This window comes from Ursus arctos, unplaced genomic scaffold (assembly GCF_023065955.2).
Source record: "Ursus arctos isolate Adak ecotype North America unplaced genomic scaffold, UrsArc2.0 scaffold_3, whole genome shotgun sequence".
Classification (NCBI taxonomy): Eukaryota; Metazoa; Chordata; class Mammalia; order Carnivora; family Ursidae; genus Ursus; species Ursus arctos.
In genome coordinates, this window is record NW_026622985.1 from 93998756 (window position 1) to 94011386 (window position 12631).

General features: G+C 35.1%; 1 protein-coding gene across 1 annotated transcript in view; it reads left to right on the forward strand.

Moving 5' to 3' along the window:
• CNTNAP2 (contactin associated protein 2) overlaps positions 1-12631 on the forward strand; it is a 1356273-nt gene that overhangs the window by 341703 nt on the left and 1001939 nt on the right. The window contains exons 8-9 of the mRNA XM_026479097.4: positions 3008-3151; positions 6220-6484. Coding sequence (XP_026334882.2) covers positions 3008-3151; positions 6220-6484 — 409 coding nt within the window. The remainder of the gene's footprint in view (positions 1-3007; positions 3152-6219; positions 6485-12631) is intronic.

Genomic DNA, 12631 nt, shown 5'->3' on the forward strand with positions numbered 1-12631 from the left:
AGAGCTAGTATGAGCAGGATTCAGTATACTGCAAGGGTAAATTAATACCTACCACTATTCCCAGAGATGTACATCATGAAAGAAGCAGTAGAAAACAAGTTTGCTCCTTTGAGGTAACTCAGTGTGGGCATTTTTTGTGGAAGGTGGCTGAAGAGTTCACCTTATCACCTCCTGGAGCTGAGTTATACTGCAAAGTGTGCCAGACACATGGGCAGGCAAGCTACTGGCCACATGGTACCCTCGGAAGGGTATAAAGGTAAACAGATACACATCGTTCTTCTCAGCCACACACTGATGTTTGGCCTGGCTTCTCTCTTTTCTTCAGCTAAGTTCCAGGATAGACCCTGTGGGTGTTATGCCATTGCCTTTGCAATACATTTCTGCTTGGGAGGTAGAGGAATGAATGCCCCTTGATAGTTGCAGAACTAGGCTAAGATTTTAGAGAAAAACCAGCTAGGATTTTTTAGAGAATCAATTGCATGGCTCAAACTGGAACAAAAGGCCTGGGTTCGAGTCCCTTTTTGCTCCTTACTGGTTGTGTGACAGTGGACACATCATAGTTCCCTTTTGGAAAATTAATGTAATAGCACATTTGTCATAGCATTATTATATGAGGAGGCAATAGGAAGTAATAGAAATCACCATATGTATCAGTTATGATTAATTAGACTGCATGTAGCAGATGCGTGTTTATTCTTCTTCATATAAAAGGTAATTGTAGGAGGGGAGCCCTGGGCTCAAATGGCAGCATCATGGTCGTTAAGACTCCAGTTTCCTTTTACCTTGCTGCTTCTCCAGCCCCATTGCAAATCACTCCAAGAAAGCTGTTGACATTCTGTCTTGCATTCCAGTGGGAAGGAAGAGTAAAGAAGGTTGTGCTCCCTTCCCCTTTTAATTATAGTTTTTGGAGTCACACAGTCTTACTACTTTAATCTCACGAGACCAAAACTTGATTGAAAGAGGTTCGTAAATGCCATATATTGGCTTCAGTGTGCACAGCTGTAAAGCTGTCTTGTTTTCCTAAAGAAGGTAGGGAGAAAGGACACTTAGAAGTATCTAGCAATCTCTGCCACATTTTATAAACTCTTGGTAGCTAACAAAATGGTCAATGTGGTTATTTCATTAGAGTCCGGGTTGTTATTGAATGATAGTATCATTAATAAGCCAGTCATATGAGTTATATGAATATCTGATGAATAATCTAATAATTACAACATTTTTTTTTTTTACTTTCTGAATAATTATAACATCAGAAAATATTTTGTGGTCCAGGCACTTCATTTTACTGATGAGATACATAATCAGCAGAAGTGGCAACCTAGTATCGTAGGATTAGTTACATTAGGAATTGGGATTTGAACCCACATCTCTTAGTTGTAAGGAAATCTGGCAAATTGAGGCTGTGTTGCTTCACTAGGGCACCTCTGAAGGTGATGTAGGACATGTGCTGAGGGTTGCTGAAAGCAGAGAAACCACAGGAGTGTTTAATCATCATCCCAACAGCACACAGAAAAAGAATGAGACAATATATTTAAACTGGTATTTAGTAATAATGTTCAAAATGCGGTGCTGCGTGTTGTCAGGCATAGATTTTTATTACCATCAACTGGGAAAGAATTGGTAAAGTAAACTGTAGACAGGAAGTATAACACTCCACATATTATCAATAATTCTTACCTTTGGTATTAGGTATATTTATTTAGTACCTAATAAGTTCATTGTAGTGCCACTTGAAAATATTTTCCTAATAATTCTATTTTAGATTACTGTATAATTTTACTTTTGTCATTTCTTAATTCATTTCTATATATTTATCCTCAGTTTTCCCTTCTTTATGGTAAATGATACACATTCAACATTATTAACATATTTTATTTTAAGTGAGGTCTTTTGTTTTTTTATATCGTCTCATAAACTATCATTAATTTGTGCTTTTTTCCACAATAACTAAGCATCTAAATGCCATGACACTAAATAAAAGAACATAATTTGCTAAAGGCCTCCTAGAACACAAAGATCTGTGCCTTATGTTTCAAATATGACGTCTTGACATTCAAAAATGTCTTAACTATTGCCTTCATTTTAAGAGCTTTATAGGAAAAGTTGATAATGGTAGCATTGAATAATAATTAAAAAGAGAAGTAACATCTGGATTATATATCTTGGTATTGCAGCTCTGGTTAGTATTTAGATTTATTTACCACTAATTCACTATTAGCAGTAAATGTCATTATGGCAATACATATATTAAATATAATTTTTTTATTATAGGAAATTGACACTATAGTACTCTAATTTGGCCAAAGATATAAGGAAAAGGACATACTCTCTTTTTATAGGTGATGGTAGCCAGAGAGTCACAGTAAAGGGCATTTACCTTATTCCTTGGGATTCAGAAGACCGATAATATTTCTAAGCCTATAGTACTCAAATATCAGCCCCCATCTCCTAATATGTTCTTAAACAATATTGTAGTGAGACTTTTTGAACTGTTTTCTGTATTAAAAATTAGCCTAGTGAATATTTGACTTTAATGGTCATTTAAATTAAAATAAGTCTATATACTACATCAGGTTTATCATGTGTTATATTAGTACTGGTTATCTCATGATGACTAGAAGCATTTATCAGTAGTATGTCTTTGAATGATAAGCATAAAAATGTGTTTTTAATATTAATAAAAGAAGGTTGCTGTATAAAATCTAAAACATTTCAGGAAAATTTATAAAATGCCTTCATCTATAAGAAATTATTGCTATTTTCTTGTTAAAGTTATAATCTGATTTCCAGAATTAATAATACTGTTATGTACTTCCATAACAACATAATTTAATATGCAACAGATTTTGGAGGCAGAAAAAAATGTTTGTATATTCTGGGAGAGATATACAGGCCTTGGTTGTATAACTGACCTTGGTTGTATTAATAGTTTTGTCTAATTGATTGTGAATATTTTTTTTAAGTTGAATGCAGTGTGAATGTTTACATTTTTTTCTTTTTCTCAAAGATAACCTTCGGAGGCATACCTTTCTCTGGGAAGCCAAGTTCCAGCAGTAGAAAGAACTTCAAAGGCTGCATGGAAAGCATTAATTACAATGGTATCAATATAACTGATCTTGCGAGAAGGAAGAAACTAGAGCCCTCAAATGTGGTAAGATTGTTCACTCCAAAATAGTGGTTCATAGAAAAATCAAAGAAGTTTTGTTTTTTCTGGATTATTGAATGACAACAACATGGTCATAGAATTTGCCATCATGCTTGTGTTGGGCTCAACAGTGTAAAACTAACTTTAGAATTACCTAAAAAAGTGTAGATAGTGGATATACTCTTGAGAATAAATCATGGCTTTTGAGTTAAATTAGCCTGCAGTAGATGGTAAGTTGTACTCAGATGGGGCACAGGATTTTGACCCAGTGTTTCTGGAACTCACATATCAGAGGAACATACCGCAGGCATTCCTCAGTGTGTGCTTCGTCCCAGCAGTTCGGCAGCCCATAAACTGGCAGCATCATGTTTCCAGATGTTTTGTGTATGACTCTCCATTTCTTGTTTATGATTTAGTTCAATATTTTAAAAGTGTTGCATCCAGGAACTTTGTTATATTCATTTACATGTTTCCAAAGGTAATTCACCCAGGTAAGTAAAGAAATGCACTTTTTTTGAAAGCCCTAAACATACCAAGTATAGGCAGTTAAATAAGGATTGACTGCCACTGGGTAGTGAAAGCTGTGACTGAGAACCTGATAGTGATCTTCTTCCAGCTCTGCTGTGAGTTGTTTCCAGGTTTAACTGTTTCGAGGCAGAGAGCAAAAATTGAAGACTGCTCTAGCATACCTGCCTCCCCATGATACTGCTTAGGATCCCTGAAAGATACCATCTGAAAAGTCTAGTATGTGTTCCCTATGGGTCTGCAAGAACAGGAGTTCACTTCAACCTAAAAGTGTTATTTGGGAGAGTCTGGGATTCCAGAGACCTACATTTGAGAGCCACTGACAGTAGACAATGTTAGGAGTGCTTACACTCTGTTGCAAAAGAGCTCTGGTGGTCTGTTGAGCCTAGGGTTTTCACAAAATGATTGGACAAATAGAAATCCCCACATGAATAAATAGGAGTTCAGGTTGGGTATGAAAATTATTATGGCATAAAATAATAATTTAATGTGACATTTTTCTTTAATTATTTTTCTTCAAAAGAATGAATTTATACTGAATAAAAAGTGAACTTTGAAATTATCTTATAAAATGTATTGACTATAGAGAAAAATAGTTAATAGTTCCATTTATAGGCACCAGGCACTGTGCTAGGAATGTTATTACTTTGATGACAGTCTGAGAACAGTACTACAGGATGACTAGAGATGTTATCATACACATTTTGTAGATTAAAAAAAATAAACTTTTAAAAATATATGTACATATTAAAATTTTAAGCAGGATAGAGAAAAGTGAGACATTTTGTAAGCAACTCTACAAGGACAAATATTTATGAGGAAAATTTGCTTTCAAAGACATCAGGTGCTGGTATTTCAGTGAAATTGACTCAACACTCACCCTGCACTCATATGAGTTCCATGTACACACCCATTCCCTAATAGCCTCCTGGACAGCTTCCTGGACAGCTTCCTGCAACCAGCCCCTGGATGCAGAGGGCAGGAAGAGATGGAAGAAAGAGACAGACCACCCCACATTGGTGGGTGGTAGGTTTAATAATAATAATCAGAATTTTAAGACACTTGAACATGTTAAAAAAAAAAAAAAGCATGGGAAGTTATAGGCTTGTCTTGGGAAGCCACAAGATGACTACATCTCTGCACCTGCCTACCAAAGCCTTAAAAGTTTATATAGAGGTCTTACCTGGATTCAGTTATGGATGCAGGAGGTCTTAACCAGTTCAGTACCCAGGTCGGAGAGCCTCAACACCACATCTGTATCTCAAGACTGTATCCTTGGAGTGGGAACATACATTCCGAGGACAGCAGAGAAGTCTCCAATTGTCCAAGTCCTGCTCATGGATTAACTGGCAGTCATAAGTCTTTTTGTTGACCTCCTCCAATACCTATTATACACTGACTTCTGAGTCAGCACCTTTACTCAGAATGGACCTTTAATTTTGTTGGGAGACGTTCCCCACAACATGGGTATGTGGTCAGTTATAACATCTCAACTATTAGGCAAAGGCAGTTCTTTTCACCAGTAAAAGTAAGTAGTTAAAAATAATTATCTGTGAAGCTACAGTGCAAATTTAGTTTGAATATTAATTCCGAGGGACAGCCTGCCTTAGATATTATGGTTAATGTGCTGAAATGGAAGAATGATGCTTTTAAACCTAAATATCCTGGTGTTGTGTTGTTGTGAAATAAGTAATTGAAGGACCAGATGAAAATGTGAATAAATTATATTCATCAGAATATTATGGTGGGGTAAAAGAAGTTGGAAGCAAGCATAAGTTTTCAGACCTTTAAACGGAAGGTACTTACACACTCGAATGCAACATTTAGTGTGTCTGAATGGTTAAATCAAATTTTTTTGGTACAAAATAGAGGGAGAGTGAGAAGAAAGGAATAGGCTTCAATTATCACAAGTTTGTTTTCATTTTGTACATTCATACTTTATTTTCAGAAGCATTAATTCATTATAATATATGCACACTTCATGGTAATTTAATATAATAATCTGAAATCACAATTTTGCTGATGCTACATAGTTAATATTAATTCATGTATTAGGTATGGGGATAAAAAACAAGAATATTTGTCCCATAATATCAATTAACAAATAACCAAATGACCGTAGTTCCCACTGAAACTAGTTATATATAAATAAACACTTGACATAGGCCATCCAGAAGAACATGGTGGCATCTCCTCCTTGGCTGAGGCATCATCAGTAATGGGGGAGGGGAGCAGCAGCTTTCTGCCCTCTTTAGAAAGTCCAGTGGTTCACACTCATGCCCACCACACAGGGACACATCCCATCCTATCAGGCTATCAGTCTTTCGATTCCATGATAGAGGGTTCTTGCTAATTCCTCATCTTGACAGTCAGCCGCTGAACCCTGTTAGATACACACTCCAAGTAGAGTGATGCTGAGGTATCTGGGTGCCGAACCCAAATCATGCTGCTGTGTGTGAGAGTTTGGCACAAGCTTAGGCTCTGCATTGACATCCATAGACCGTAGCTTTGTTTGCATTTGTCTCAAAGCATGCCCTTTTGTTTTGCAGGGAAATTTGAGTTTCTCGTGCGTGGAGCCCTACACAGTGCCTGTCTTTTTCAATGCTACCAGTTACCTGGAGGTGCCAGGACGGCCTAACCAGGACCTGTTTTCAGTCAGTTTCCAGTTCAGGACTTGGAACCCAAATGGTCTCCTGCTTTTCAGTCAGTTTGCAGATAATTTGGGCAATGTGGAGATTGACCTCACTGAAAGCAAAGTTGGTGTTCACATCAACGTCACGCAGACCAAGATGAGCCAAATAGATATTTCCTCAGGTGAGTGCAATCCTTTTGAAACTGCTATTGTCATTTCCACAGCTAGCAATGCTTTTGTTTTGTTGGTGTTGCGTGCTTGTGGTTATGTTTGAATTCAGACTTGGTGAGATTTTTACTTGGCTGCTCAGAGTACTGATTGAGTAAGAGAACACTGGAAATTTGCTCAGAGGGTGAGGGGTGGGTGAGGAGGGAAGTTGGTTGAGACTGTCTCAGAGCACCAAGATCTTCTATTGCTTATACCTGCTTGTTCACGTTAAGAGGGCAATGGACATTACTCTAAGTGAATATTTTATGTTTACAAAGAATGTCTGTTTTACTGATATAAGAGGCCTGGTACTATTTGACTTTATGGAATTCAAATACCTTTTACTATTAGTAGCAAGTATATATTAATTTAATTGACTTTAAAGGTATATGCAACTGCTTGAATCAAAACCTCAAAGTGATCTTGCTAAGTTTATGCAAATTTTCAGGAAAAACAACAACAAGGGGTGAGTACAAAGAGGAATGATAAGATGTATGTATCAACTGAGGGAAGACTGATTGGCCTAGCAGGGTAATTTTTAAAATTAACCTCACAGTAGTATGATAAACTGAGGCTTGGGTAATATTGTTGTTAATTGAACAAACTTAGCAACCTAGTTATATTCTTTGATTAATATGGTACAAAGAAAGCTGGGATAGCAAAATGTGAGATGTTGTAAATAAAAATTAGTCCTGATAGGGGACTCTAAAATAGTAAAAGTTTTCATCAAATTTTTCTTGATGTTCCTTGCAGTAGATGTTTTTATTTTGTGGAGAACTACTTAGAAGACAGAGAAAATTAACATAGACTGAGCAGCTTATACAGATGTACCAAATAGAGAGGAAGTTCATGACAAAATGCTCAACTGCGTGACTGCTGGCTCTGATGTCAAAATATTCCATGTTCACTTGTGACACCATATGTATACACCTGACATGGTTTCTAACACATTATATTGTTTGTGTCCATGTCATTGCCCTGTAGGCTGTCAGCTCTTTGAGGGCAGAGGCTATGCCTGTTCTTCTATTCTAGTGTGTAGAATAGCCCCTGTTACATTAGGGGTGCTCTGGGAATGTTTGTAGAGTTAACACCGTGGCCCTTTAAACTAGTGTTTATTAACAGAATATTTCCTGCTGAAGAATATGTGTCTTTTCATAAAATGCGCTTGGTGTTTCTGTAGGGCATAGCCATATAGACTATTACTGAGAAGGATTCAAAGAAGATAGAGGGACCATTATATCAGAGGTGTATCTGAACTATTGAAATCGAAAGCCATTGTGAAATACTTAGATATTTACTTTTTCTGTTTTTGCTTTGTTAGTTTTGCTTTCCCCTGAGTTTTTGGAGTCAAAATGATTGGTCAACCATATTTTATCACTACTTCCCAGTATAAATTCACCTGGGGAGATTTAGAGCAAATAGAAAATATCTGGAGAGACCAGAAAAACACATAAAACAAATACACATACAAATATTTACTACAGTTGAAAAACATCACATTAGATTTTATTACAATTATTCTTTTCTAATGACTAAAAACATAGAAGTATGAAGGCCTCTCTCCCTCTTGACATTCTCTGAACAAACCCAAATTCCTGGTGGTTTTCCATTGTAACAGGAATCATTATAATGGAAATAATAGGATCTTAAATGTCAAGATCAATAAACATTTCCTAATTTAATTTGGTCTAATTTAAGACTCTAAGATACTTTCATCTAATTTAAACCGTGTTTATGAAAAAATAAAAGGAAGAAAAAGAAAAAAGAAATCCAATATGCAATGACTAATTTCCCTTAATAGATTTGCTTAAATATGATAAAATTGGACTTGAGAAATTTTTTTAATTTAGCCAAGAATCTGTGCAAATTAAGGGAAACTGATAGGAAATTTCAACATGTCGGTAACCTTGGTCTTACGTATTCCAATGATAATAATACCTTACTGTTCCAAATATTTATTTTTCCTATACATATAGTGTATACGATAACTTATCAGTTATCATTGCTCAAATTTCAGAAAGATTTGTAAGTAAATATAGGTGCACATACGTTTTTAAAAAGTTATATCTTATACTCATTTAAACTGTGTTTATTGAAAAACAAAGGGAAGAAAGAACAAAGGAATCCAGTATATGACTACATTCATTCATCCATCCTATAAATACAAATGGAGTCCATAGAAGGCAGTTTTCATCTTAAAGTACTTAACCAAATTCAATTAAATGTATGAGTAACTTAGCGTAAGTAGCAATACTGAGGAAATAATTTAGAAAGGTAAGCTGACCGAGGGCACTGATGTTTGCTTTAACGAAGGGAAATAGTTCCGTATTATGTCTGTCTTATTCTTATCAGCAGCATAAACACTGAAGTATGTCAATCCTGTTTTTTTACTTTATGTTTAAAATAGCTTGGTTGTGAAAATGTAGAAGATACAGAAAATTTAGAAGAGGAAAGCATTCACTGCTAGCCTTTCTGTGTGCACACACACATGCACACACGCAAACACTGTGTAGTAGTGCATTGGGAAGTCATTAGAGAGACACTTGGTTTTATTTTTAGTGAATAAATTCTGTGGTCCAAGATGAAGCTAATTCAGTGGTTCAAAAGCCTTTTTATTCTGTCTTGGACAACATTGTTCTTTGATGATAAAGTCAAACTAAATCCTGTAAGTTAGTATTCAATGTATTTTTTCACCCTCCTCGTATTTTTCCCTCTATGTTGTGATTGATTTCAGATCTCATTAGTCTTGACAGTGGACTCAACTTGTAAAATTCAGTCAAACTCTGAGTAACCTTGACTTTGCAAAGCGGGTTATCTTTCTGTGAAAATATTTTCCAAGTTGCAGCATCAACTTTTATAAAACATTCCACTATATTTATTTCTATTTAGGACCATACTTAGTGAGTGGAGAATACAGATTTATGCATTTCCTTTGGCTCAGAGTACGTAGTAAAAGGGGGGAAAAGTGCTAATAGGATTGAATGGATAACGTGCGTTCATTGAGCATACTGTTTATTTTAACATTCCTATCAGAACCCTGGAGAAGGAGGGCCTAGAACTGTGTTTTTAAAATTATTTGTTTTTTTTTTAATTTGTTTTTCCAGCTTTTTTGAGGTAGGATTGACAAATATATATTTACATGTTGTACATGTTGTGCAATGTGATTTTTTTAAGGTGTATAATAATATATGTATACATTGTGAAATAATTACCACAATCAAGTTAATTAACGCATCTGTCACCTCACACTTACTTTTGTGTGTGTGTGTGTGTATGCACATACACAGTGAGAACACTTAAGATCTATTTTCTCAGCAAATTTCAAGTATACAGTGCAGTATTATTAAGTATAATCACCATGCTATACCTTAAATTCCCTGGAACTTTTTCATCTCATAATTGAAGGTTTGTACCTTTTGACCAATGTTTTCCCATTTCCCCCACCCTCCAGCCTTTGGCAACCATCATTCTACTCTCTGGTTCTATGAATTTTATTTTTTTTAGATTTTACATAAAGGTGAAATCATACAGTATTTGCCTTTGTGTATCTGGCTTATATCACTTAGCATAACATCCTTCAGATCCAAATGATTTTGATAAAAACACAGAAAACATAAAACATTTTATATCGTACTCAATACCTACTGAAACTTACTTTGCTACTTTAGATGCATTCTTACTTTATGTTTTTTTTTTCCATTAAATTTTTCATGACCTATCAAATGATTTTATGACCTAAAAACAAGTTGTGACCTACAGTTTGGAAAACATTGACCTACAGATCTGTCTTCTCATTTGAAGAGTTGGAATTTTTTAAAGTTCCAGTTGCTTGGAGGTATTTACACCATCAGTCCATTTTGGAAAACTAAATGTATCTTCCAGGAACAATAATTGCAATATTATAATAGTAGTAAAAAAGTATGCATGTGTATTACTGTCTGATGTATAGTAAAAAACAAACAAACAAAACCAACTACCTACCATTTGAAATAAGGTTTTTATTGCAAAATTCCTCAATTTTATACCAGTAAATTATGTACAGATGTTTACAATAATACTCTAATGTTGTGGTCTACCCATATTAATAAGTTCATAAAATGTGACTCAGCATTTATATAGTGGAAGAGAAGTGATTTCTATTAATGATCCTTCTTACCTATTGAAAAAAAATCCATTTCTATCCATGTAAACAAAGCCTTTTAGAAAAGTCATTCAGAAAATGCACTGCTTCTAAATCAGCTGTTTTCTAGCTGAAGTATTAGAACCTTGTTTTGTTTACATACATATTGCTTCAATTTTAGAATGACTTTTCAGCAACTGCCCTCCTTCAGAAACCTGTATTCAGTAAAGATCATCTTTATTTGTATTTCTGTCTCTAAAGAAAATCTTTGTCAGGCCTTGTTTTATTTTTGTTTTATTACAGTGTCCTTTATAAACCTTTTGAGTGCCATCTGGGTGTGTTAAGGGAAGGTGTCTTAGTCTGATCAGGCTACTGTAACAAAATGGACTAGGCGATTTAAGCCACAGACATTTATTCCTCAGAGTCCTGGTGGGTGGAAGCCTGCCATCAGGGTGCCAGCATAGTTGAATTCTGCTGAAGAAGGCCCTCTTCCAAGTCCTAGATGGATGCTTTCATTTGCTCTGTCTTCACAGGTGGGAGGGGCTGGAGAGCTCTGTGGGGTCTCTTTTTGTAACAGCACTAACCCATTCATGAGGGCTCTACCTTCATGACCTATGCACCTTCCAAAGCCCCACCTGCTAATACCATCACACTGGGCATTAAGATTTCAACATATGAATTTGTAGGGGGGAGATACAAACATTCAGATCACAGCAGAAGGAGCAGACATTTTCTTGGCTTCTGGTGTAGCTGGGGAACTTGGTGGTAAATACTGGCATGTTTTCAGTTCATTGTTGGCAAATGCATTTCCCTGGAACTGCTCCTGGCACAATCTATCCTAAGGAATTAGAATATTTCTTCTCTTGATTTTATGAACATTTGAAAATGTAGTTAGTACATTAATTCTGGAAAGAATTAATTCATACCAGTTTTGGGAGTTCAAGTGATAACTTGTATCATGAGGTTTCTTCTTCCATCACATAAGAAAAAAAGTTTAGTTTGCAGTATTGTTTTTTGTATTTTGTTTATTGAGATAAGATTTTCAGCTCTCTGACTTCAAACTGCAGATAGCATTTCAAGATTTTTTAAAATGAATTTTTACAACTCAGGGTATCTGGGTGGCTCAGTCAGTTAAACACCTGCCTTCAGCTCAGGTCATGATCCCAGGGTCCTGGGATGGCTCAGCAGGGAGCCTGCTTCTCCCTCTCCCTCTCCCCCTCCAACAGCTTGTACGCTCTCTCTTTCTCTCTCTCTTTCTCTCAAATAAATAAAATATTAAAAAAAAATTTTACAACTTAAAAATTAAAGTTCATCTAGGCATTACGTTCATACTTCAAGTGACTTTTTTTTTTTACAATGCAAAGTGATTGGAGACATATTTAGTAGGTATATTATATTCCTTAATTCAAGTTAAAACCATAATTATTAGAAGACTTAAAAATGTCATTCCCCTTGACTATTAAATTTGTATCATTCTGAGTCTAAGGAAAGAAGTACACAGAGATATTTATCGCAACATATATAAAGTAATAGAAGTAATTGAAAACAAACAAATATTTTAAATGAAGAGGTGCTTTTAAAGGCTGTATCTTCAAATGGAATACTATTATGTCATTAGAAATCGTTTCTCAAATAAAATTGAATACCATTGGAAAGTATAATATAGTGAATTAAAATGTTAATGAAAATTTGTATAGAATAAGATCCCAATATTAGTATTAGAAGTATATAGATGGCTAAAAAACAGTTCAGAATGAAAAAAATCTGAATGATACTAATAGTAATTATCTCTAATTGGTGGGTTATTGTTCCCATTACTAACATTTTTTTTCATTACTATCATCTTAAAACATTTTCCATAATACCCAAATTTTCTACAGTAAACATCAATTACTGTTAAAGCAAAGCAAAACAAAACAGAAAAGGTGTACTATAAAATAATTGAGGATAAAATGATATTCCGAAAAAGTATAATGGTTAACAACATTATGAATGGAAATTA